This window comes from Periophthalmus magnuspinnatus, chromosome 13 (assembly GCF_009829125.3).
Source record: "Periophthalmus magnuspinnatus isolate fPerMag1 chromosome 13, fPerMag1.2.pri, whole genome shotgun sequence".
NCBI lineage: Eukaryota > Metazoa > Chordata > Actinopteri > Gobiiformes > Gobiidae > Periophthalmus > Periophthalmus magnuspinnatus.
The window spans coordinates 8,201,627-8,229,394 of record NC_047138.1 but is presented as its reverse complement, the minus strand read 5'-3'; the positions used below and the strand labels follow the sequence as shown (position 1 = coordinate 8,229,394).

At 39.8% G+C, this 27,768-nt stretch overlaps 5 protein-coding genes across 5 annotated transcripts; all 5 read left to right on the top strand.

The window, feature by feature from the left end:
• The first annotated feature begins 554 nt into the window (after positions 1–554).
• Positions 555–3,491, top strand: LOC117380586 (extracellular calcium-sensing receptor-like). The gene is made up of 6 exons (XM_033977413.1): positions 555–679; positions 804–1,101; positions 1,194–1,976; positions 2,034–2,261; positions 2,332–2,455; positions 2,569–3,491. The coding sequence occupies exons 1-6, from the start codon at positions 570–572 to the stop codon at positions 3,489–3,491; spliced, it is 2,466 nt and encodes an 821-aa protein (XP_033833304.1). The 5' UTR covers positions 555–569.
• Positions 3,492–3,913: 422 nt separating this feature from the next.
• LOC117380415 (extracellular calcium-sensing receptor-like) lies at positions 3,914–7,143 on the top strand. Its single transcript, XM_033977218.2, has 6 exons — positions 3,914–4,113; positions 4,336–4,624; positions 4,695–5,507; positions 5,687–5,911; positions 5,990–6,116; positions 6,227–7,143. Exons 1-6 carry the CDS (start codon positions 3,914–3,916, stop codon positions 7,141–7,143), a joined length of 2,571 nt encoding a protein of 856 aa, XP_033833109.2.
• A 1,898-nt stretch (positions 7,144–9,041) lies between these two features.
• LOC117380343 (extracellular calcium-sensing receptor-like) lies at positions 9,042–12,369 on the top strand. The gene is given in 7 exon segments (XM_033977139.2): positions 9,042–9,187; positions 9,256–9,541; positions 9,840–10,634; positions 10,736–10,963; positions 11,068–11,191; positions 11,452–12,314; positions 12,316–12,369. Coding segments are annotated over 7 exon segments (2,355 nt in total). The 5' UTR covers positions 9,042–9,182.
• Positions 12,370–17,581: 5,212 nt separating this feature from the next.
• Positions 17,582–22,469, top strand: LOC117380585 (extracellular calcium-sensing receptor-like). The gene is made up of 7 exons (XM_033977412.2): positions 17,582–17,676; positions 19,151–19,412; positions 19,738–19,831; positions 20,039–20,535; positions 20,784–21,011; positions 21,079–21,202; positions 21,556–22,469. The coding sequence occupies exons 1-7, from the start codon at positions 17,582–17,584 to the stop codon at positions 22,467–22,469; spliced, it is 2,214 nt and encodes a 737-aa protein (XP_033833303.2).
• Positions 22,470–23,352: 883 nt separating this feature from the next.
• On the top strand, positions 23,353–26,982 carry LOC117380584 (extracellular calcium-sensing receptor-like). The gene is made up of 6 exons (XM_033977411.2): positions 23,353–23,495; positions 23,581–23,863; positions 24,351–25,175; positions 25,246–25,464; positions 25,536–25,659; positions 26,084–26,982. Exons 1-6 carry the CDS (start codon positions 23,407–23,409, stop codon positions 26,980–26,982), a joined length of 2,439 nt encoding a protein of 812 aa, XP_033833302.2. The 5' UTR covers positions 23,353–23,406.
• The last annotated feature ends 786 nt before the right edge of the window (positions 26,983–27,768 follow it).

Genomic DNA, 27,768 nt, shown 5'->3' with positions numbered 1-27,768 from the left:
CACCTGTCTGGAGTACTGAGCCTTGCAGTAAAGTGCTTGGGGGAGTAACACAAACTCCACACAGAAAGGCCTTTACTGGCACAGGGGTAAAACCCACTACTTTGTTGTGAAGCATGAGTGCTAGCTGTGATTTGTAAAAGATGACTTGCTGTTGCAAAGTTCCCAAAAGCATGTTTAAATGCCACAATAATGTATCACATGCCCATGGTAATATTATTGTCTTAATGATATTTTATTAATTTAAATGAGACTTTCAGGAAGACCCTTGTGAAATTTCTGTGGTACATTTCCTTTAAGGAGTATAGAGTGTCTGTGAGTGGATAGTTTTAACCTGCCAGTCCTTCAGTAATTTTTTACCTGTTTCAAAGACTATAAATATAAGTGCAGGTGCTTTACGGCTCCACAGGATGTGACTGCTGTCCTGTGGGTCAGAGCTCTCAGACACTATGATGACCTCACAAAGGTGGCAGGAGCAGGGCTGGGCTCTTCTGCAGCTGCTGCTGATAGCCTCTTTCTCTCAGAGCAATGAGCTTTTCTGTAGACATTTAGGAGATATTGAAGCATTTCACATGTCCATGGATGGTGATGTCATATTAGGAGCAATTTTCTCTTTTCACAGCAGCTGGGAAAACAGGCAAGCAAATTACGCTGAAAGACCTCTGACTCTACAGTGCACTCGGTAAGCTGTGAGGATGCTTGAAAAGGATTATTTCATATTTAGATGCCCTATGAAATACAACACTATATGTGTCCTGAAGAAATGTGTAATATGCTACTTCATTATGTATTTCTGTGCAACATAGGCTGAACCTAAGAGGATTCCAGTATGCTCAGGCAATGCTGTTTGCAATAGCAGAAATTAATAACAGTTCAGTCATTCTGCCAGGCCTTTCCCTGGGCTACAGGATGTATGATGCTTGTGGGTCTATTATTAGAGCAGTGAAAGGAGCATTTGCTCTGGTAAATGGAAATGAAGAAGAAATTGTGTCTTCTGAAACGCCATGCACCAGATCAGGCCAAGTCCAGGCAATTTTAGGTGAGACTTCTTCCTCACTGTGCATAGGAATAGCTACTGTTCTTGGACCCTTTCATTTGCCACTGGTATGTACGTTTGAAATGAATGTCAGTACATGTTTTATTAACCAAATAATGTTAGTTTATATGTCCACGTAAAATGCTTATTTAATTTCCAGATCAGTCATTTTGCCACTTGTGCATGTCTGAGTGACAAAGTGAAATACCCCTCCTTCTTCAGGACTATACCCAGTGACCTGTACCAGAGCAGAGCGCTGGCCCAGCTGGTCAGGCACTTCGGTTGGACATGGGTGGGAGCCATCAGAACAAACGATGACTATGGCAATAACGGCATGGCCACTTTTGCTGAAACTGCCAAACAGCTCAGTATCTGTCTAGAATACTCTGTGTCCTTCTTCAGAACTGATCCATTGGATAAAGTACAATATATAGTTAACACAATTAAACGCTCTACTTCCAAAGTAATAGTCACATTTCTTGCTCCTACTGAGCTTATGTTGCTTGTAAATGCTTTATCTGAACATAATGTGACTGGTTACCAGTGGGTGGGCACAGAGGCCTGGATCTTTGATTCTAAAACTATGGCTATGGACAAAAAACACATTCTAGATGGGGCCATAGGATTGTCCATCCCAAAGGCTTATGTCAGTGGCATGGAGGAGTTCATGATGGATGTGAGATCACTCAACACCTCTGGTAATCAGTTATTTACTAAGTTCTGGGAAGAACTGTTCAACTGTGAGTTCAATGCAGAGACTTATCACAAAAGATGTACAGGAACTGAAGACCTGAGTCAAGTGGACAACAGCTTCACTGACATGTCCCTGATGCCAATCTTTAACAATGTCTACAAGGGAGTATATGCAGTGGCCTATGCCCTGCATAAAATCCTCAAATGTAACAAAACCTGTCAGACAGATGTGGACTTAGATCCTCATATGGTGAGTAAATACATGTGACAAATATTATTCATATTATTAACTGTCTTTTATTATTAGATACTGCAACATTTGAAAAACATTCATTTCCAAACAAAAGAAGGAGAAGAGGTGTATTTCAACGAGAACGGTGATCCTACTGCTAAATATGAAATCATAAACTGGCAGCCCACTGCCCAGGGCACAGTGGACTTTGTCACAGTGGGCCTTTATGATGCTTCTCTTCCTACAGACAGACAACTGACACTACAAAATGTGTCTATATATTGGGCCCAGAATTCAAAGCAGGTGAGTAATTTAAAGTGGTCACAGCATGAAGTAGAGTTGTTCAAATAACTGTTCTGTCTTCGTGGTCCAGGTGCCAATATCAGTTTGCAGCAGTGCGTGTTCACCTGGCACACGTAAGGTTCTCCAGAAAGGAAAGCCAGTGTGCTGTTACGACTGTGTGCTCTGTGCAGAAGGAGAAATAAGCAACAGCACAGGTCCTGCAGGTTTTGCTTTTGCAAACACTTTGTCACATTTAACACCACTTCACTAAGTCCTTACACTGTGTCTGAAAGCACTGATTTAAACACATTAATTTGTCCATTTACAGATTCCACCACTTGTGTCCAATGTCCTCCAGATTTTTGGTCCAATGCCCAAAGAGACACATGTGTGAGGAAGGAAACAGAGTTTCTATCTTATGAAGAAATCATGGGAGCCCTGCTCACAGCGGCATCTTTATTTGGGACTTGTATGACTTGTGTTGTGGCCTGTATTTTCTTCAGATACAGAAAAACTCCAATAGTGAGAGCCAATAACTCTGAGCTGAGCTTCCTGTTGCTCTTCTCTCTGAGCCTGTGTTTCCTGTGCTCTCTCACCTTCATCGGCCGTCCCTCTGAGTGGTCCTGCATGCTGCGCCACACTGCGTTCGGCATCACCTTTGTCCTCTGTATCTCTTGTGTTCTGGGGAAGACTATAGTGGTGTTGATGGCCTTCAGAGCCACACTTCCAGGAAGTAATGTCATGAAATGGTTCGGGCCTCTCCAGCAGAGACTCAGTGTTGTAGGTTTTACTCTGATACAGGTGCTGATCTGTGTCCTCTGGTTAACAATATCACCTCCATTTCCGTTCAAAAATGTGAAACAATTCACTTACAAAATTATTATAGAGTGTGCCATGGGTTCAGATATAGGTTTCTGGGTAGTTCTTGGATACATAGGTCTGTTAGCTTTGTTGTGTTTTGTGTTGGCATTCTTTGCTCGTAAACTTCCTGATAACTTTAATGAAGCCAAGTTCATCATCTTCAGCATGTTGATCTTCTGTACGGTCTGGATCACTTTTATCCCAGCTTATGTCAGCTCTCCAGGAAAGTTTAGTGTGGCAGTGGAGATATTTGCCATTCTGGCCTCAAGCTTTGGTCTACTCGTTTGTATTTTTATTCCCAAGTGTTACATAATTTTATTAAAACCTGAGAGGAACAAGAAAGCAAATATAATGGGTAAAGGAAGACACAACCTTAGGACAACCAATTAAAAAAAAATAAAATTCTCACACAGCAAGGTGTAGTTGTCACCTGTACCATTCCATGACTTGTTGCTGTCTGTCTTGGATGAATGTTGGACTTATTTTATCTCAGTGTTTGCCCTGGTCTTTCATGGCAATAACCCATTGACTTCTATATAGATAATCACATACATCTTGTATATAATAAACAGAGAAGATGAACAAATGTTTCATTTTTGTCAAACATATTTAAAGGCTGCAAATAAATAAACTCTCTGACTCTTTTTGTATTCATTATTTGTAATATATAGAGGTGAAAAAAAACAAATATCTTCTTGAGTTGTTTACTCCTTTTGGCCTCTTGGGGTGACCATTGAAGTCTCTATATCCTGGTGGACCTATATAAATAGTCTATTTGCTGGCAGATGCTGCTGTAGTGTGCAGCTAAAGCTATGCAAGTGTCAGTACTGTTACTATTGGCTGTGTGGACACATGGGGGAGACTCGGTGTGCTGGCTGCATAGCTCTGTGCAGTTGCCAGAGCTGGCTCAGGATGGGGACCTGAATATTGGGGGCATTTTTTCATTCAGGACAGGGCAAAATTATTTTGTTAACACATTTCAAAATGTGCCAGAATTTCGAAAATGCAACAAGTATGTTCAAATTATTGTTGTTGTTTTACAGGTTGGTTTAAAATGTCATACAGGCATACTAGACTTATGTACTGCCTGATTTTTCTTTAAATACAATTTTTAGATCATGGTTTAGTCCATGTTTATACCTGATGAATGCATTATGCTTTACACGTGGTTTAGTCCTGCTGTTTTTAAATGCAAGGTGTTCATGGTAATGTGATTTTTTTGTGTTCATTTCAGCTTCAATTTCCGAGAATTTAAATTTGCTCAAACAATGATCTTTGCTATTAATGAGATCAACCGAGATCCTCATATTCTCCCCAATATTACTCTGGGCTGGAGGATATATGACAACTGTGGTACTATGGATATACTGAGGGCTGGGATGGCATTGGTGAGTGGAGTAAGGCAAGAAATTCAGTATGGTAACTGTACCAAAAGAGAGACAGTGCAAGCAATTTTGGGCCATTCTGGATCCACTCCAACTATTGGACTTGCCCAGGTTGTAGGAAGATTCAATATACCTGTGGTAAGTAAAGACATATGTATATAAGGTATTCTGCTTGTAAGGTTGATTTAATTTTTGTCTCTCATTTTAGATCAGCCACTTTGCCACATGCGCCTGCCTCACCAATCGCAAGATGTACCCCACTTTTTACAGAACCATTCCCAGTGACTATTACCAAAGCACTGCTATGGCCAAGCTCATTAAGCGCTTTGGTTGGACTTGGATAGGTGTCATAGCTGTGAATAACTACTATGGACTCAGTGGTGTTGCATCTTTTGTTCAGTCTGCGCAAGAATATGAAATATGCATCGAGTACTCCGAAGCATTTTCATCCTCAGATCCACCTGAACTTTTACAAAAAATTGTTAAGGTGATCAAACATGCAACTTCTAGAGTGATTTTGGCTTTCATGTCTCATCGAGAAATCAAGATGCTGGCTGCAGAGTTGTATAAACAGAATATTACAGGGTTGCAGTGGGTTGGCAGTGAGGCATGGATTACAGATTACTCTCTGACTGACAGCGAAGGATATAGTCTCCTGATTGGTTCTCTTGGCTTTGTTGTGAGCAAAACACATATTCCTGGATTAGAGGATCATCTGAGAAGTCTCCACCCATCACAGTTCCCCAACAGTCAATTTGCCAAAGATTTCTGGGAGAGCGTGTTTGACTGTGCATTGGTAAATTCGTCAAATGCAAGAAGAAAACCATGCACTGGAAAAGAGAGTTTGCAAAATGTGGACATAGATTTCACTGATGTATCAGAGTTAAGATTTGAGAATAACGTGTACAAGTCTATGTACGCAGTGGCACATGCACTTGATGACCTGTTCAAATGTGAAGAGGGTAAAGGGCCGTTTGCCAATAGGAGTTGTGCTGATAAAAAAAACATAGAGCCATCACAGGTGAGGAAAGTGGTCCAGTCTGCACGATTTTTATTACTGTCAGATACTACATGAAGACACATTTTTACACACATACATATATTAAATCTCCTTCAAAGTATCAGATCTTACAAAACGTCACAAAATATATATGATACAGTATTTACCAGCTCTATAACTCAGTAATCGTGTCCCTACAGGTGCTTCACTACCTCGACAATGTAGATTTTATCACCAGAGAAGGACAAAGAGTGTTTTTCGACAGTAATGGAGACTCACCTGCAAGATATGAACTGGTGAATTTGCAAATAACAGATAAAGGCGCTTTGGAGGCTGTGACAGTTGGGGTATTTGATGCCTCATTTCCAGAAAGCCAACAGTTCATCATGAATAACAAATCGCTGATATGGGGCAATAATTCAATGGTATATAGTAACAATAAAATGCATAACTTAAAAATAACAGTAACTATGTATTTATGATGTTTGTTTGATGGTTTGTAGTTGACACCAGTCTCAGTGTGCAGTTCTAGCTGTGACCCAGGAGCTTATAAGGTGCTGACCAAAGGCAGGCCAGTCTGCTGTTATGACTGTATAAGTTGTCCAGCAGGGGAGATTACTAACCAAACAGGTACATTTTATTTTACACCTCTGTCAGTAACCCAAGTGAATCTGGTGTTATGAAACTAACGAGATATCTAATGCAATTGTATTTTATGTAACTTTGTCTTTGTTTTACAGATGCATTACAGTGTCTAAAATGTCCCGCAGAATTCTGGTCCAATCTAAAGCAAGACACATGTGTACCTAAACTGGTCGAGTTTTTGTCCTACACTGAACTTCTGGGTCACCTGTTGGTCCTGTTTGCATTAATGGGATGGTTTCTGACTCTGATGAATGCACTTATCTTCTACTGCCACAAAGAGACGCCCCTGGTCAGAGCCAATAACTGTGAGCTGAGCTTCCTGTTGCTCTTCTCTCTGAGCCTGTGTTTCCTGTGCTCTCTCACCTTCATCGGCCGTCCCTCTGAGTGGTCCTGCATGCTGCGCCACACTGCGTTCGGCATCACCTTTGTCCTCTGTATCTCTTGTGTTCTGGGGAAGACTATAGTGGTGCTGATGGCCTTCAGAGCCACACTTCCAGGAAGTAATGTCATGAAATGGTTTGGGCCTCTTGAGCAGAGACTCAGTGTTTTTGGAGCTACTTTTATCCAGGTCCTTATCTGTATTCTGTGGTTAACCATTGACCCTCCTTTTCCAAATAGGAACATGCTGTATTATAAAGATACAATTATTTTAGAGTGTAACGTAGGGTCACCTATTGGTTACTGGGCAGTTCTTGGATACATAGGTCTGTTAGCTTTGTTGTGTTTTGTGTTGGCGTTCTTTGCTCGTAAACTTCCTGATAACTTTAATGAGGCCAAGTTCATCACCTTCAGCATGTTGATCTTCTGTGCAGTCTGGATCACTTTTATCCCGGCTTATGTCAGCTCTCCTGGAAAGTTCACTGTTGCCGTGGAGATATTTGCTATTCTGTCCTCTAGTTACGGTCTACTATTTTGTATTTTTATGCCAAAAGTGTTTATAATTTTGTTTCAACCGGACAAAAACACAAAGAAGCACATCATGGGAAAGACTCAGAATTCTATTCGATATTAACCATTTGTTTCAAGCATAAAAATTTTATGTATTTAAGGAAAATGCTTTGTACCAAAATGTTTTTGTTACAAAATAAAAATGTTATAACAAACTAATCTCACCATCAACATTGTTGTTTTTCCTTGTTAACTAAAAGAAAACCATATGAGTGAATGAATAGAAATACATTCTACTACAATTATTAAATAAAATATATTTACTATGGAATGACTGAAAATAATCACATACATAAACACGGTGTGTTACGGTTAGAGCTGTATATTGGCAATAATAGGAAAAGAATGTGTGTAATGTTGTGTAATTTGTATTTGCAATTATATCTTACTATATTATCTTACTATCATTAATAAAATGTTATGAAATACTTACAGATTTAGCAGTAAACCAAATACATTATAATAATATAGTAGACATAATAAATTAAAGGTTTTAGGCCTGACAAGTCCTAAAATAATTTCCACTCATTGTTATTCTCAGCTTCACATTCACTGAATCATTTGAGGTCATGGTCACATGATCTCCCATCAAAACAACATTTGAGGAAAACAAGTGTTATGAGTTGTGACATGTTTGGCAAACCCGCTGGAGCTGTCCGTGGTCCTGAGAGAGGCTGCTCTGGGACTCTGTAGTGCAACAGTTACTTCATCCTCAACACAAACGCGCCAACAGCAGGTGGTGTGTGGCCTGGAGCAGAAGAAGAGGCTGTGTTTAGAGCGGACTGTGTCACAACACAAGCTTGTTATGTGCCAAGTCAATTAACAACCTGTTTTGACCAGTCTCTGGAGTTTTGTACCAAAGTGTGGCTGTTGATTACTTTGTTATTAAAGTTTTATTCCACTTGTACTTTTCAGTCTCTGTATTGTGTCAATTTTTACAATTACATTGGTCACTAAAAAAGCAGCAAATAAGTATAAACTGGGGAAAAAAAATAGTATATAGCATGGTAAAATAGTTATTTTAATTTATATGTTTTTGTATTTAGTGACACTGTGGCACTGTTTTAACATTGAATGCCCTGAAGAAGACCAACCTAGTGGTTGAAATGTGTTAATGTCCTTCTCGAAATATTAATAAGTATTTTTAAATATTATGTCTCAGTGTGATCATTTCCCACATAACAAAAGACTGTAAGGGTTATCAAAATGTTTTGGCAGGTGCCACTCCACCACAGGTAATAGTGAAAGCCTGGTTAGAATGAGACATAGCAATTATCATGGAGGCCCTTCCAGTGTTTTCCATATTCACCATTTGTATTTTTGAAGTGTATGTATTCACTCACTCACTGATTAAAAATGCCAAAAACCCACAATCTTTTCATGAGTTTTATTTGCTCTGTGAATAGTAAGGGAGAAGTAGGAATCGACAATTGCACAATCACACACTGTACGTTGGATCGAATGTAGCCACCCAAGTTCAATCAGTCAATCAAACATACATACATTTCATACAAACACAAAACAATCCCACATGCACTTCCACCCAACCACTCTACCCCTACAACTGCCTTATCCCACTGTGAGCTGGTGCTGGTGGTGCCTAAAAGTCTTGCATCTCTGTGTGTGCGTTTGCCCCCAACAATGTGTGAGTTCTTGTGTGTTTCTTCTCTTGGGCCACGTAGCGACCAGGCTCTTCTAACTTTGACTGGACTGAAGTTGTGTAAAGCCCTGGTAGTCAGTGGACGTGACATTTTTCAAAACTTACATGTACAATTTCTTAACGCACATGCTCAGTGTTAAACTGGTTTCTCCTGTGGGTATTCAAATGGAAGTGCGTTGTTAACCTGATCAGATGTAAAGAGCATATAAAGAGGTCGCAGGTTGCATGTATTGTTTGTGGGTGGGATGATGGGGTGCTGGGTGCTGCTCTCCCTTGTTTGGCTGGTACATAGGTGCTCAAGTCTTTGTAAGCCGTTGGGTCAGATCCAGCCTCCTGAACTGTCTCAGAGCGGAGACATCATTCTGGGTGGCATCTTCACCTTTCGAACAGCGTATAGAGGCAGTGTTCCTACATTCACCACCAAACCCACTGCTCCTACATGCATGAAGTATGTATGCTTGTGTGCTACGGTTTCTGATGTGTTGTTATATTCTAATTTTGTATCTCTCTTTCTAGCCTCAATGAGCGAGAATTCAAATTTGCTCAGACAATGATTTTTGCGATTCATGAAATTAACAAGAATCCTGGTCTTCTCCCACGTCACACCATAGGCTACAAGATCTATAACGCCTGTGGTATGTCCAATATTGTTATGTCAGCTATAGTTCTGGCCAATGGTCAGAAGGAGCAGCTGGATGGGACCTGCTCAGGGCCTGGTTCTGCTACGGCTGTCCTGGGACACTCTGGCTCTGCACCCACTATGGCATTTGCTCGTGTAATAGGAAGGTTTCAAGTCCCAGTGGTAAATGACTACTTCATGTACTTTCAAAATATAAAAATATTGAATACAAATTTGACCATTATCTTAAATAATAAATCAGTCGTGTTTTCATGTTTTGTTTTGAGTTTTTTAGTACTTGAATGAATTATTGTCTCCTGGAATTACTGTATTATGTAAATTACAACTACGGCATACAAGCTACGGGCAATTCTGTTTTTATTTCACAGTATGTCCCTGCCTCATGACCTACCACCACATTATAATTTGAATGCAGTTTTCCAATCACATCTTCTGTTAGCGTTGTGTTTTCCCCACACAGGTCAGCCACTTTGCGACCTGTGCTTGTCTGAGTGACAGAGAAGAGTTCCCATCCTTCTTCAGGACGATTCCCAGTGACGAGCATCAGAGTCGGGCACTGGCTAAACTGGTCAAGCACTTTGGCTGGATGTGGGTCGGAGCCATAAGCAACCTTAATGCTTATGGTGTCAACGGCATTAATGCATTTATACAGGCTGCAGTGGAAGAGGGAGTGTGCATTGAGTACTATGAAGCATTTGAGCAGTCTGGGCCAGCTAGTGCATTGGACAAAGTGGTGGAAACTGTTAAGCGCTCCACCTCAAAAGTCATTGTGGCTTTCATGTCTCACAGGGAGGTCACGGTCCTGGCTGCAGAGTTGTATAAAAATAACATTACGAGTCTACAGTGGGTTGGAAGTGATGCTTGGATCTCAGATTCCTCTCTCAGTGACAGTGAAGGCAGCAGCATTCTGGTTGGTTCTTTAGGATTTGTTGTGAGCAAAGCAAATATCCCTGGTTTGGAGGACCACCTCAGACAACTCCACCCCTCACAATTTCCTAATAGTCAATTTATCAGAGAATTCTGGGAATATATATTTGAATGTTCTCTGGCTAATTCAACAAATACAGAGATGAAAGCATGCACCGGGATAGAGAGCCTGCAAAATGTGGACACGTATTTCACTGATGTTTCTGACCTAAGATTTGTGAATAATGTGTACAAGTCTGTGTATGCAGTGGCACACGCACTCCATGCCTTGATTAGTGAAAGAAGGAACTCAAGTTCCAACAATAATCAACCCATAGAACCTTGGCAGGTGAGAGGGTCGGGCTAAAATAAGCATCTTCTGGTAATATTAGTGCATAAGTCAAGGGATAAGCTTGAACACTAATATGTATTTATTTTCATACTGTACAGGTGCTCCAATATTTACAAAAGGTGAATTTCATGACAAGTCAAGGGGAGAGGGTGACCTTTGATGAGAATGGCAATATATTTGCACAATATGAACTTATTAATATCCAAAGTATGGCATCAAGCATCATGCACACCACCACAGTGGGCTTCTATGATCCCACTCTGCCCCATGACCATCAAGTCCAAATGACCAGCACTCACGTGGTTTGGGGAGGAGGCAGACAGACGGTACATATTTACCTTGGCCTGTTTGGATATTTGTGGATTAGCAGTCACCATGTCATTCAGAAAAATATTTTTTAGAATTTAAACTGCATAATTCTGTGAACCAGGTGCCAGTGTCTGTGTGCAGTGACAGCTGTCCCCCAGGACAAAGAAAAGTTATTTACAAAACCAAACCAGTGTGCTGCTTTGACTGCATCCCATGTGGAGAAGCAGAAATCAGTAATGCAACAGGTTTGTTAAAAAAACAAAAAAAGTTCTTGTTACTTTTTAAAAAATTCAAATAAATGCAGCAGTGGGCCTTGCCTCGAGTGTTTAAGTGTACTGGTGAATATATGTCAGCGTGTTTGTCCAAATCAAGAACAAAGCTTTGTTAAGAGCGCACAGCTGTCCTGTCCAAATAAACAAATAATAACAAATATATATATAATTTATGAAAATTATTAAGTGACAATATAAGAATTTAAATGTTCCTTTTTCATGTTTATTTGCAGACTCTCTGGATTGCTTTACATGTCCCTCTGAATATTGGCCTAATGCAAATCAGGACAGATGTGTGTTGAAAGACACTGAATTCTTGTCATTTTCTGAAATCATGGGAATAGTTTTGACATGTTTCTGTTTTATTGGAACTTTTTTGACACTTTTGATTTTTGCAGTCTTCCTTCGGTACAGACATTCTCCAATAGTGAGAGCCAATAACTCTGAGCTGAGCTTCCTGTTGCTCTTCTCTCTGAGCCTGTGTTTCCTGTGCTCTCTCACCTTCATCGGCCGTCCCTCTGAGTGGTCCTGCATGCTGCGCCACACTGCGTTCAGCATCACCTTTGTCCTCTGTATCTCTTGTGTTCTGGGGAAGACTATAGTGGTGCTGATGGCCTTCAGAGCCACACTTCCAGGAAGTAATGTCATGAAATGGTTTGGACCTGTTCAGCAGAGACTCAGTGTTTTTGGAGCTACTTTTATCCAGGTCCTTATCTGTATTCTGTGGTTAACCATTGACCCTCCTTTTCCAAATAGGAACATGCTGTATTTTAAAGATATAATTATTTTAGAGTGTAACTTAGGGTCACATGTTGGTTTCTGCGCAGCTCTTGGATACATAGGTCTGTTAGCTTTGTTGTGTTTTGTGTTGGCATTCTTTGCTCGTAAACTTCCTGATAACTTTAATGAGGCCAAGTTCATCACCTTCAGCATGTTGATCTTCTGTGCAGTCTGGATCACTTTTATCCCAGCTTATGTCAGCTCTCCTGGAAAGTTTACTGTCGCTGTGGAGATATTTGCTATTCTGTCCTCTAGTTACGGTCTTCTGTTATGTATATTTGTACCAAAGGTTTTTATAATTTTATTTCAGTCTGAAAAAAAACACCAAAAGGCACATCATGGGAAAGACTCAAAAGGACATTCACTATTAACAATATGTATCTTGGATTACAGAAAGGTCATCTATCACTTTGTACACAATAGTCTGTGCTTTAGCTTATATGAATAAACAAACACGCAACAGGACGTACAGTATCTGGCTGGGGTCAATGGTGTATGAGCATTTTTTCTAAGCTTGCTAACTATATATGTAAAATTTGTTTGAGTTAATTATGATTCAGTGATGTGTTTAATAATGCACAACCAAATTGCAACTTTGACCAGATTTGAGATTAATCGGTTCCATCTTTTTTTTTAATGCCAACCAACTTTGATGTGAAACACTGGCACTTCCCTGTCTCCTTATGGCTGCACATGGACTGAGCTCATCACAACAAAGGTGGGTGGTCAGTCATTCTTAGGGAAAAATGTGTCTCAGGTGTATTTACCTTAAGTTGCGAATGTTTTTTTCTTGCACATGCGTGGAACAATGGCAAACTGCATTGTCTTTCACACCTGTGTTACTCACTGGAAACTATAAAGCCCAGTGTTGCTGCGACAGGGACTGTGCCAAAGGCGAGTCTCTGAGATGACACCACTGGTTTTAGCCTTTCCATTATTAGTGTGGACGCTGCCATGTGGTCCGAGGTGCAGACTACCCGAGCACTCACACACTGACGAGAATCCTGGCATATACAGCAATGCTTGCAATTGGTTTGCTCATGACTGCAAATATGTGACACCAGCAATGTGAGTATATGCTGCCAATGACTGTCAGATTTTCCCATTTGCTTATGTTTTCTTCTTATAATTATGTTTATTAAGTCAAATTTGACTCCTCACAGATGTGGATAAATTGGCCCATAATGAATGAATTAGTCTGTGGGGAACTGCTAATTTCAGACAGAAATTCATAATGGTTTAGCTAGCAATTAGATTATTCCCATAGAGACTAGAAATCTGAGTCTGTTCTAAATTGTGCCATTATACGAATATGGAATGAGATGTGATACGCATTGTATTCAAAACATTCCTGTCATTTGCAAATATTTATGTCATTCAGATCTCCTTTTGTGACTGTTGTCTTTGAGGATGCATACATGTCATATGGGAAGTACAACACAAATAGAAGATATAAACAAAAAAGTCATCGCAAAGGGCAGTCTGCAAATATCTCCACGTGTGATTATAACAATACACAAATACTCACATATTTTCTGCGCTGGACTAATGTTAATGCAGATGTAAGTTACTGCCTTTGAATTTTAATTATGTGATCTGCCTTAAATATTTTAACCCTGTTATATGTGTGTTTCTGACAGATTTTCAAATGTGTTTGTGCCACTTCTCTTGAAAGCAGACATTTGCTATGCAGTTTATCATTTATGTCGTGCAGCAATGAGGCCAAAATTCAACCAAGTATTGTAAACAAGACTCAATGTTTGATTCCCTTCTCTATAGTCTGTGGCTGCTTTAAGGACCTTATTAATGCACAAAATACTCAGTCCATCTGCATTGTCCAGGTTTGTCCATTATTGTCTTATTTTTCACAATACGCAAGTTCTTATAAAATGTTAACGTATTAGTTCTAATCTACAGATCTCACCTATTTCCTGTACAACACAACAAGGTAAGATTAAAGGAGGATTTCACTGTTATGAAAGTTCTAGAACATTAATTATATACTTTTTTTTTTCCCCATATAGGCTTGTATTGTAAATGGAATACAGTAATTACAGTAGTGCTGCTTGAAATCTACATGCAACATTTCAAAGCTCCTCCACAAACAATTATTTATGATGGATTTTTATCAAAAGCACTGTTTTTAACAATGATTTTTTGTTATCCTTTGTCAGTAATAACCTTCCTCATGAGGACCCATGTTGCAGTCTGGGTTTCTGTCTTAAGTGCAAATGACACTGTACCCTTTATACCAAAATATGTGCATATTGTTACTAAAATAACTTGTTCTCCACTGTTTTTAATAATAGTAGTGAGTTTCTGTTGGTCAGTGTTGACTTATTTCCTTTCTATCTATGTAAAACAATACATGATGAGCTTTGAACCTGCTGTATGCTACATACATGGGTTAATTATCTTGTTCATCCAAATGGAATGGCCAAAAAGAAAAGTATCACCTGATTCAATATGGCTTCATATGGTTGTGTATGCTAAAAATGCCAGATGTTTTACAAAATGTGTAGTGATTGTAAGAGTATCCTAGACATTGTTAATAATATTGAAGTTAAATTAATTGTATTTAATTGTATTTCCCATAATTTTCTTATTAAATAAATTCATCAGAAACATTTTAGTTTGTAGTTTTTTCCCCACAAAAGTGTTTATTTCAGTGGTGTGTGGCTATGGAAAAGGACTTTTGAAAATCACTGGAGACTAAGTACTAGATTAAACTTTATGGCAACAGTACAGTGCAATGAAAATCAGTTTGGCATCTAACTAAAAGTGCAATGAAACAAGTAATACTAGAATGTGCGTATACCAGGAATGCTGTGGATCCTAACATCAAGTTCACACAGGAAGAAGTCAAGGAGAACAAACTGGCCTTTTTAGATTGTGCAGTAACAATAGGAGAGGACAGGCGACTCCAGGTAGAAGTTTACAGGAAGCCTACTCATACGCACCAATACCTGCTGTTTGACTCACACCATCCACTGCAGCACAAACTCGGAGTGATCCGGACACTACACCACAAAGCTCAAGTGGTGCCTACAAACACAGAGGGAAAAGTAAAGGAGGAGCAACATGTGGAGAAAGCCCTCTCTGCTTGTGGATATCCAAAATGGGCCTTCAATAGATCTAAGAGAGCTAAAAAAACAGGACAACAGGGAATCTGAACCTAGAAGCAGAGGTGTTACTGTCCCTTACACTGCGGGTGTGTCTGAAAAACTTCAGAGAATCTTCAGACAGTATGAGATTCCTGTCTTTTTCAAACCCACAAACACTTTAAGGCAAAAATTGGTTCACCCTAAGGACAAAACTCCGAGCCATAAACAAAGTAATGTAGTCTACTCCATTCAGTGTAGTGAAGAGTGCAGTGAGCGTTACATTGGAGAAACTAAACAGCTGCTCCATAAGACGATGTACCAACACCGGCGGGAGAGTTCCTCTGGACCCCAGTCCGCCATACATCTCCATCTTAAAGCCACTAACCACTCCTTTGAAGATAGTGAAGTTCAGATCTTAGCCAGAGAAAAGAAATGGTTTGAGAGAGGAGTTAATAAAGCTATTTTTGTTAGGAAAGAGAATCCTTCCTTAAACAGAAATGGAGGCCTGAGACATAATCTCTCCCCCATCTACAACTCCATCCTCAGACCCAGAACAATGAGAACAATAGCAGGGTCGTTAAGAGCTGAATAGGGTAGTTTCAGCTGAAACTGGAGACAATAGCTGTTTACAGTTTCAGTGTAGTTAGCCCCTCCCCTCAGTTAGATTTAAAAGGCAGTGGCCACCAGCAATCTGACCAGAACTGAAGAAGCGGCTTGGATGAGCAGCGAAACGTCTTCACTCCTACAAGGTTTGTCCAGTTGACAGATTTAACTTCGTTGTTTGCTATGGATCAGACTTGGACGACTGAGGGTCTACACAGACACCAGGAATATATGTAATAGTACACCATGTTATGTACATATGAGCTAGCACTATTAAGCCTTACAGTGTTTAGATCATTACAGATGTATTGAATGTTAAAAAGTTAAGTTCGTCACCAGGGTCATTCCTAAATTCCTTGGAAAATGTAGTAGTTAAGCGCCTTGATGACACAGTAACAAACATCCTGTCCCAATGAATACCCCTTATAATGTCATCTGCCAAAACAGTAACACTTAATCCTACTGAGTACTGCTTTTGACACTGTAATAATCTGTCACAACTATATACGATAAGAAAAGGTATTATTGCCAAAATTCAGTTCAGGAATTTGCACTGGTGATAAGAAAAATAATAGTAAAGCATATAAACTGATATAAGATAAGGTAAGCCAAATTTGCCTTTATTAGTCCCACAGTGGGGAAATTCCAGTATTTCACCGCACAGTTAAAGAACAGAAGGAAAGTGGTACATGCAATAAAACAAGATAATAGATAAATAACTTAAAATAATTTAAAAAATAGACTTAAAAATAAACTAAAAATAGACTCCAATGTAACATCTCCGTAAAGTGACTTGAGTTTTGCACATGGGTGTGGTTGAATGACACATGTTCAGTGTTAACAGTGTTCATTGTACAGTCTGACAGCAGCAGGAAGGAAAGACCTGTGAAACCTCTCCTTCACACAGCAAGGGTGAATCAGTCTGTCACTGAAGTTGCTCTCCAGGGCAGACAGAGCGTCCTGCAGGGGATGAGACTCATGGCCCGGCATAGAAATTACCTTAGCCAGGACCCTCCTGTCCCCGACCTCCTGCACTGAGTCCAGAGGACAGCCCAGGATGGAGCTGGACTTCTTGATGACCTTGTCCAGCTTCTTCCTCTTCCTCTCTGTGATGCTGCTGTTCCAGCAGACCACACCGTACAGGATGGCTGATGCCACCACAGAATCATAGAAGGTCTTCAGGAGTGGCCCTCTCACTCCAAAAGACCTGAGTCTCCCCAGGAGATAGAGCCTGCTCTGGCCCTTCCTGTACAGTGCATCTGTGTTGTGAGTCCAGTCCAGTTTGTTGTTCAGATGAACACCCAGGTACTTGTATGAGTCCACTCTCTCAATGTCCCTTCCCTGGATGTTCACTGAGGGAGCAGTAGAGTGGCGTCTGCGGAAGTCCACCACCATCTCCTTGGTCTTCCCTGCATTGATGATGAGGTGGTTCTGCTGACACCAGTCCACAAAGTCCTGTGTTAGTCCTCTGTACTCCACATCGTTGTCATCCTTGATGAGGCCAATGATGGCAGAGTCATCAGAGAACTTCTGCAGGACGCAGCTGTCCGTGTTGTGTCTGAAGTCTGCAGTGTAAAGGGTGAAAAGAAAGGGCGCGAGGACAGTGCCCTGGGGCGCCCCCACACTGCAGGTCATGAGATCAGACACGCAGTTCTTGGCTCTCACAAACTGGGGTCGGTTTGTGAGATAGTCCAGGATCCAGTCTGCCAGGTCACAGTCCACCCCGGCGGTCTCCAGCTTGTCCCTCAGGAGCAGTGGCTGGATGGTGTTGAAAGCACTGGAGAAGTCAAAGAAGAGAATCCTCACAGTGCTGCCGAGGTTCTCCAGGTGAGACAGTGAGCGGTGCAGCAGGTAGCTGACGGCGTCCTCCACTCCGATGCCAGGCCACTACGCAAACTGCAGCGGGTCCATCGTTGAGCTCATGGTGGAGCGGAGGTGGCCAAGGACCAGTCTCTCCAGTGTCTTCATCAGGTGGACATAGACATAAAGATCTACAAACAATAAGATGAATAGGCTTTGAATAAATACAAAATATACCGTATGGACAACAGTGTAAAAGTGCAGTGCAAATAGATTCATTATTGTTGAAATGAGATCTTTAAAGTAACAAGACGAAAAGCCTCTGAATCCTTGAGACATATAGGACTGGAGAGATGAGCTGCAGCAGATCACCTCTCAACTGAGTGTACACTGCAACTTTTCTTCAGACTCTTGACCTCTTGTTTCATGTTGCTTCTCTAAGAATTCAACACAAATATATATAGAGAGAGCTGTATTGCTGTGCTTGGCCATAAAATCTACAGAGAGATTAGTTGATCACGTGTGTGTGCTCGTAATTCCATGAATAACAGACGGATAGACTAAAAATAAAAACATAGGTGTATAATATGTTATTTTGAGCAGCACAAAGGGCAGCAGATGGCATCCACCTTATCATCACGCACTTTTTAGCATTTGTCTATCCTGTTTATGCTATAGGACATTTGACGACAATCCACACGGCGTAAAAAGAGTGAATGAGTTAAAATAGAGCCAATGATGCACAAAACTGTGTGCCACAAAATCAAATTAGTTATTGCAAAATAAAATGAACGTTATTGCTGAGTGTTTTCTGGAGCCTCTGTTCACACTGTAGAGGCAGAGTGAAGAAGAGGGAAGAGTGAAGGCTGTGAGTGACCCCTGGAGCAGGGGTAGAGGTAAGAAACTCAAATGCCCTACCCCTGCCAACTCATTTAGGCTTGTGATCAATACAGTTTTTGTGCAGGCAGTATGCATCTAAACATTTGACAAGAATTTACTGAAAAATGTTGCTTTAGTTTCCGAATACAGGTTTTACACATTCATTTGTTTCTTTTTGAATTAAATATTGATATAGATTTAAATACTGATATAAACAATAAATTACATTATTAAAATGCATTATAATTGCTGTCATATTATTATTTCTTATTGTGCATGATTGATTAATTCATATTTTTCATGGATTTGCTTAACATAGTCCTCCCACTTAATAGATATTTGCACCCCATGACACAGGTAAAAACAATACAATCTATGGAGAATTGTTGGAGCTTTTTGATTGGCTGCTCTTAAGAAAGAAAAAGCTATAAAAATATGACAGGTTGACCTCGAGAACCCAGAGTAGGCAGGGTACAGAAATGAGGCAGGTTATAATCTGTTTTTTGACTTTGCTTGTTAGGACCAACTGTGATAACCAAACATGTACCTTTATAGGCAAAAGTGGGTACTTAGAGTTCTCGCAAGAAGGTGATTTTATACTAGCAGGTGTATTCAGCATCACCAGCACAAGGATTTACTTATATCCGGATTTTACAGACATACCACAGGATATATGCTCGAAGTAATGTTCTGTATGCCATTTATGTCAACGTCTTAAACATGGAAACTGCATCTGTTGTCAATGTGTATATGTGTGTGTTTGCAGGTGGAATCACAGAGAGCTAAGATTTGCCCGCACTGTAATCTTCACTATTGCGGAGATTAACAGGAACCCAAAGTTACTTCCAGGAATTACACTGGGTTATCGCTTGTACAATGGCTGTGGAAGTGAAAACCTGATCAGAGCAGCGATTGAGGCTTTGAATGGGGAGAGCTGCAGTGGTCAGATGATAGGCCTGCTCGGTCACTCATCGTCAGGGATATCACAATACATCAACTACATTCTTAGCTCCCTGTCTGTGCCACATGTAAGCATAGGATCATTGAATGTGATTTTATAAATACATACTAACTTTTGTGCTGTTGTAATGATGACTTATATGTAGGTCACTTAAAGATAACTTATAGGTAATCTAAAGCCAGACATGGAAAGAATAAGTGACTAGTTTGAATATGTGATGGAGTATAAAGTTCAATTCCCATATATTTTTTTCTCTTTAATTGTCTGTACAAATGACGATCCATAGCGTCCAGTTAATATTTGTGTGACACTATGTGATACAATGTAATACACAGTTGTACACATCATAGTGTATTTTGAAATAAATGATTTTCTTTTTCAATTCTTTCCAGGTAAGCCATCTTTCAACATGTGCCTGTCTAAGCAACAAGAAGATATATCCAACTTTCTTCCGAACTGTGCCAAGTGACTTCTTCCAAGTGACTGGTCTGTTGGAGCTCATGAAATACTTTGACTGGCGTTGGGTTGGATTTGTTTATTCCCTAGAAATGTATTCTTTAGAAGGCACTGAAACCTTTTTAAAGTTGTCCAAACAATATAGTATATGCGTTGAATATCTCATAAAATACACCAGAACTAAAAGAATGGATAAAATTGTAGAAACTCTTAAAAGCTCTACTTCTAATGTGATAGTGTTGTTCATGGGTTTGTCATACACTGAAGACTTTCTTTCACGCATTGAAGACTATAGCATCACTGGAAAGCAGTTTATTGGTAGTGAATCATGGATCACTCAAACAAAACTAACTTCTGCGGAGAGAATGAGCATATTGCAAGGTGCAATGGGCTTTGCCATTCCTGAGGCCACAGTGCCCGGTCTGGGCGACTACCTGCTGACATTAAATCCACTGGAGGAGCCACAGAGTGAAATAGTCAAAGGAGTGTGGGCGGATATCTTTGGCTGTACCTTTACTCCCTCCGAAACCTCAGCGATGTGCACAGGTTCTGAGGATCTGCTGAGTATTCCAAATAACTACGCAGCCTTTACAGACCTCAGAACAGAGAGTAATGTGTACAATGCAGTCTACTCCTTTGCGTACGCCCTCCACTCTCTGCTACAGTGTAAGAACGGACTGAACCCCACCACTGGGAAGGCCTGTGTCAGCCAGAGCCAGGTCCAGCCTAAAGATGTGAGTGATAAAAACACAAATCAAATGCTTTACCACAGCGCAATGAAAACAAACAATATTTAAAGATTAATCCGTTGCACTGGATAACTGCATATTGTCTTATGGAACACAGTATTAAACTTGTGGTATGAAAGTTTGTCATATGAAATCTCACTAGTTTGAATTTACCTGAGCATCCACAGATCAGTTTAAATCCTGATTCAATCCTGATTATTCCTCATTACTGACGCTCATCCTTCCTTGTGTAGCTGCTAGAACATCTACATAACGTGAACTTCACTACAAGTACCGGTGACAGGGTATTTTTTGATAAAAATGGAGACCCTGCCTCTCGCTATGACTTGGTGAACTGGCAGATAGGTGAAAATGGCTCTGCTGAGATTGTGAACATAGGTGTATATGACACTTCTTTACCAGAGGGAGCAAATCTTCAGGTGTTAAATTCCAAGATAACATGGAGTGGAGGAAACAACAAGGTACCAAAATAAAGGCACCTGTGAGATTTTCGATCATGTCATTAATATATGGTTTGTTATGTATTAGGCTGTAAGATCTGTGTGCAGGGAGCCGTGTCCACCTGGGACTCGCAAAGCCATAAACAAAAACAGGCCTGTGTGCTGTTTTGATTGTTTGAAATGCCCTGAGGGGACAATAAGCAACCAAACAGGTGAGAAGAAATAGGAAGTATCAGAAATAATATAACCCAGTGGCTTTTAAACTGTGTTACGGGGCTGATTGATGGAATAATTACTCTTCAATCAAGACGTTTAGTCTATAAATAATCACTATCATCATGTTCTGGACATTCAATGATGTCCCCTTCCAACACTCACTGACACATAACATTCGAGGCATGTCTTACAATGACAGCACGCACACCAACCTTACCTTGTCTCTTGATACATACATTGCTCTGAATTCCCTTTTGTTTACTTCTTGTTTAGTGCTTTGCTTATTTGTTAAATTCACCATTGATTTAGAGCCACTGGTGCATTTCATTCTAATCTGTCTCATTTTTAGATTCCCTGGACTGCATGGCATGCCCACCTGAGTTCTGGTCAAATGAAAACAAGGTGAAGTGTATATCCAAACCCACTGAATACCTCTCCTACAAAGAGATTATGGGCACACTGTTGACCATATTCAGTTGCATTGGTGTATTTCTATCTCTTCTGGTCTTCATCATTTTCTTCACCCATAAGGAAACACCAATAGTGAGAGCCAATAACTCTGAGCTGAGCTTCCTGTTGCTCTTCTCCTTGATCCTGTGTTTCCTGTGCTCTCTCACCTTCATCGGGCGTCCCTCTGAGTGGTCCTGCATGCTGCGCCACACTGCGTTCGGCATCGCTTTTGTTCTCTGTATCGCTTGTGTTCTGGGGAAGACCATGCTAGTTCTGTTAGCGTTCAGAGCCACTCTTCCAGGCAATAATATGATGAGGAGGTTTGGTCCTCTTCAACAAAGACTCACTGTGGTTATGATAACTTCAGTTCAGGTGGTCATTTGCACACTGTGGTTAAGTACAAACCCGCCTATTCCAAAGAAGAATATGAAGTACTACAAAGAGAAGATTATATTGGAGTGTGCAGTTGGATCAGCTGTGGGCTTCTGGGCCGTGCTAGGATACATTGGGTGTCTTGCACTACTGTGTTTCATGCTGGCTTTTCTTGCAAGAAAACTGCCTGATAGTTTTAATGAAGCAAAGCTGATAACATTCAGCATGTTGATCTTCTGTGCAGTCTGGATCACTTTTATCCCCGCTTATGTCAGCTCTCCAGGAAAGTTCACCGTTGCCGTGGAGATATTTGCAATACTGGCCTCGAGTTTTGGATTATTAATATGTATTTTTGTCCCTAAATGCTATATTATAATATTTAGGCCACAGCAAAACTCCAAAAAACATGTGACGGCAAAAGTTCAGACAAGAACTTCGTAGTTATATCTGAGTACAGCTGTTTAAAAACTGTCAGATAAGTTTTACGGAAAAGCCTACTTGATAACAATGTGTGTAGATAGTCACACAACATGAATACACTTAAAATCTGTTCTCTCTCTCTTTGTTTGTTACCAGGCATAGCATCATTACCATGGAAACAATTCAAAACAAATAATCACATCACACTTTTCAATTGCCAAAGGTCCTCAAAATATTACCAATAAACAGGAAGCTGAAAAACATGGATAGAGGTATTTGAAATGGTCAATACTGTACTTTATTTTTACACATGTAGTCAGAAAAAAGCTTCTTCTGGTGGTTCTCGCCATTGGAACAGTAAAGTTCCCATAACTTCAGAGACTATATGGATTCTTACAGGTAATACATATAAGTAATAAATAGTAACTACACTGATAATGATGATTTGAGACTCAATAATTACCCCTGGGATACACCGCAAGCACTGTCAAGACTTAGACACTGTAAAACTGTAAAACTTAGATACTGTATTAAAATTGTGTTCACTTTTTATTTTATCTGGGTCTAATTGAAATGTTTAATAAACTTTTCTGTAGACATATCTAATACATGTTTAAATCACTTTGACCTTCCACTTTGTCACTTTATTTTGTAACAATTATTTAAATGAGTGACATGGTTATTACAGATGCACCAAGTTTTTGGAAAGAAATTGCAAATTGATGGACAGTAACATGAAATAACCTGATGGCAACTCCCCTGAGGGTTTCAATCAGTCTTTAATAAAGCAGCTCGGATCATTTCAAATTTGTTATTGACACTGTATTTAGACAGAAGGAACATGAAAATGCTACAGAAATCCATGTTGTTTTCTCTGCTCCACTATGCTAATGCACTATCAAGCTGTAAGTTACTGGGGCCGGGTAATTTGCCAAGTCTTTTTCAAGAGGGAGAAATAATGATTGGAGGTATTTTTCCTGTTTACAACAAAGAGATCTTCAATGCGTCAAGGTTTCCTAGTGAGCCTGCTGCAGCCACGTGTACTGGGTAAGAATATTCTACCATCTTATTGTGTGCTTTTTAAATTTTTATTATTATTATTATTATTATTACATATTAGATGCACTTACAGATTTAACCTGCGAGTTTTCCGGTGGACACAAGTGATGATATTTGCCATTGAAGAAGTGAACAGGAGTCTTCTTCTTTTGCCAAATGTGACCGTGGGTTACATGATTTTAAACTCGTGTTCATCTCCCAGCACTGCATTGAAAGCAGCTCTGGCTATGGCTGGTGGTGTAGGGAGGACTCAACCACCGGCCTGTACTCCAGCTGTGTCTGCTCTCATCGCAGAATCTGGCTCGTCTCAGTCTATAGCTGTGGCCGGGACTCTGGGGCCGTTTCAAGTGCCTGTTGTAAGCTTCATAAAACTGCTGCTGATACTTTAATACTGTAAAAATACTGTAATTACTATGTTTATTGTAATACAAGAAAATAATATCTATCAAAAAGTGGAATAACTTTGCATTATAATAGTGTAATTATTCAATATAGCCACATTCTAATGGCTTTAGTACCAAATGAGGTTGCAAATGCTTGACAATGTTGATTTAATGCGGTAAAATCACAAAAAAAAGCTGTAGAAAAGAGTTTATTTTGAGTCAAATTGATAAGATTAAGCTGCCTATAATTGAGTGGTAGGGCAGATCACAATTCTTGGAAAGTTATTTTTTAGTTTTTAACTTTAAAATGCAGATATTTTGATCTGGTTTATGGTTAAAATCTCTGTTATTACATGGTCTATTTGATTAAACAAAAAAACGGCATAATATTCCTAATGTCTTCTCCGTCAGCACAAATGAAGTAAGCTGAAATGACATATGCTCTAATTGTCTCCTGTAGGTGAGTTATTTCTCCACCTGTGCCTGCCTCAGCGACAGAGCCAAATTCCCATCATTTTTTCGTACAATTCCCAGTGATTATTTCCAGGCCAAAGCTTTAGCTGCTCTGGTAAAACATTTTAACTGGCACTGGATTGGAGCTGTGCAGTCGGACGATGACTATGGGAGAAACGGTGTGTCAGCATTCATCCAAGAGGCTAAAAAACTTGGTGTCTGTGTGGCCTTTGTTGGCACTGTTCTTAGGACGTACTCCATGGACAAAATCCTCAAAGTTGTAGATATGATTAAAATGTCAAGCGTCAAAGTTGTACTCGGTTTTGCTCCAGAAGGGGATATGTACCCCTTGATGCTTGAAATAGTAAAACAAAACATTACAGGGATTCAGTGGCTTGCTAGTGAAGCTTGGATCACAGCAGCTGTGCCCTCAACACCAGAAATGTACCCATCATTTGGAGGAGCATTGGGATTTGTTATGCACAAAAGAGCAATTCCAAAACTAAAGTCATTCCTCACAGATATCAACCCCTATGCCAGTCCCGAAGCAGCATTTGTGAAGGAATTCTGGGAAGATGTGATAGGATGTACTCCAAATATAAATGGAGTAACTGAGGAATATGAACCAACAAAGAAACTCTGTACAGGGAAGGAGACACTGAAAGATTCTGACCATGTGTTTTTTGATGTCACACAATTGCGGGCGTCCTATAATGTGTATAATGCTGTATATGCAGTCGCCCACGCTCTGCATCAGCTTCTCTTCTGTCAAGCTGCACTCAACCAAACCTTTAAACAGTGTAAGAAGGTGTCAGAAATCAGCCCTAAACTGGTATGTATCCAATCTCTATTTGCCTGATCATTCTTAATGAAGTAGCACTAATGATTCTCAAAATGTTAAGGTGACAGAGAATTTGAAAAAGGTGAATTTTCAGAACATGTTTGGAGACGACATATTTTTTGATGCAAATGGAAACCCCCCTCCGTCTTATGACCTCATAAACTGGCAGATGTCTGAGGGCAAAGTTCAACATGTCACAGTCGGTCACTTCCTCTCAGCAAAGGGAGACTATAAGCTCAGAGTTAACGAAAAAGACATTATCTGGAAGACAGAACAAACGGTGGAAGAAAATTACATTTACTGCAAACATAAATTACAAGAGAATTAATATTGAAATTCTTAATCACACAGGTACCCAAATCTGTATGTTCAACTCTTTGTCCAGTGGGAACCAGGAAGGCTCAAATTAAAGGAAAACCAGTGTGCTGCTTTGACTGCATCCCTTGTGCTGAAGGAACTATAGCCAATAAAACAGGTAATGTTAAGGCCACACGATCAGGAGTGCTGTTTTGTCATACTCTCACAAGAGGACTGGAACTTGACCTAGGCCTGACCTGGAGTTTGTGTGGAAGTAGCTGACAAAAGTTGCACACAAATTCTAGAGCAAGTTTCACAATTCAGCTCCTCTCTTGTGGCAGGGAAAACCTAGCTCCGTTACTCTTATGGTAGTATAAATTCTAGCTCCTCAGATCAAACTGAAAATGACTTCCGGATGGATTTCGAAAACAGTGTTCAGATGACTGTACATTTGAAATCACTCCTGGATATATGAGTTGTCTAGCATAACAGCAAATACTATAAGTCATACAAAATAATATATAGCATCATGGGGATGCAATATGAGCACATGTTAGAACTCTTGACGGCCCTGTAACTAAAAGCATGTTTATTTGCAACAGGGGAGGTCGAATGCACTCCATGTCCTGAAGAATATTGGTCCAACAGTTTAAAAAATGCATGTATTCCTAAAACCATGGAGTACTTGTCCTACCAGGAACCAATGGGAATTGCCCTCACGTTTGTCTCTCTAATGGGGACTGCTCTGTCAATGGCCACTATGTTGATCTTCATTCTATACAGAGACACCCCAGTTATCAAGGCCAGCAACACCGAGCTCAGCTGTTTCTTGCTCTTCTCTCTGTTCTTGTGTTTCCTGTGTCCACTCACATTTATTGGGAAGCCTACCATGTGGACGTGTATGCTGCGTCATACTGCTTTTGGAGTGACTTTTGCATTTTGCATGTCTTGTGTTCTAGGCAGAACTATTGTGGTGGTTGCAGCATTTAAAGCAATATTTCCTGGAAACTCTACAGCAGTGAAGTTTGGTCATGCGCAGCAAAGAATTATAGTTGGTTCTTGTACCTTAGTTCAAATTCTGTTATGTGCTGCCTGGCTTAACATAAGCCCACCATTTCCAGATAGAGTGTTCAAATATAGCAATACAAAGATAGTTTTAGAATGTAATACAGGTTCCCAGCCTGCATTCTGTGCTGTTCTGGGGTATATTGGGCTATTGGCAATAACATGTTTAGTGTTAGCATTTTTAGCCCGTAAGCTGCCTGATAATTTCAATGAGGCCAAGTTCATCACCTTCAGCATGTTGATCTTCTGTGCAGTCTGGATCGCTTTTATCCCAGCTTATGTCAGCTCTCCAGGAAAATTCACTGTTGCCGTGGAGATTTTTGCTATTTTGTCATCAGCATTTGGTTTATTGATAAGTATATTTGCCCCAAAATGTTATATTATACTGATCAAACCAGAGAAAAATACAAAGAAATATATGATGAGAAAAATATGACAAAAAGATAATAATAATAATAATAATACATTTTATTTGTTAGGCGCCTTTCAAGGCTCTCAAGGTCGCCGTACACATATACACACATACACAATACAAATAGAACAATGTAAAATGATTAAAAAAGATTTATCACCAACCCATAAACAGTACTGGATAGAGATCTGTTTGCTTGTTTTAAATAATTCTTTGATGGTCATTTATCCATTTTCTCTTAATAATCTGTAGAGATGAACATTATATTAACTCATTATATTTGAATGTTAGTCTGTCATTGTGTCTTACTGTTTGATTTTGTATTGCTTATATTATATTGTTTTTTCTAAAATGTGTAGTACATCTACAGCAGTGTACCACATTAATAATTTAAGTGTTTATTATTGTCCGTTGCACTGATACACTGTGAAAAAAATACAAAAAACAAAAAAAACAAAACAAGAGTGATGTCAGAGAGTATATAACTCACCACCAGTTCCTCTCTCATCTCTAAGTGCCACTTTAAGTACATGATGACTTCTCCTCTCACATTGTTTTGTTCTTTTTATCCTGTGTTAGCAGTAACATTTGTTAGTCTTGTCCATTCTGAAACATTTTGTAGATTACAAAACCATTTTGAGCCAGCTTTTATGGCTCAAGGTGACTTTTTACTTGGAGGTATTTTTCCTCTTCATTATAACCAAGAGATGCCGGATCTGAACTCTACCTACCGACCGCCACCAGTCAAGTGCAATGGGTAAATTCAGATTTCAATCTTGGAATTGTTAGATATATATTTATGTATTTGCT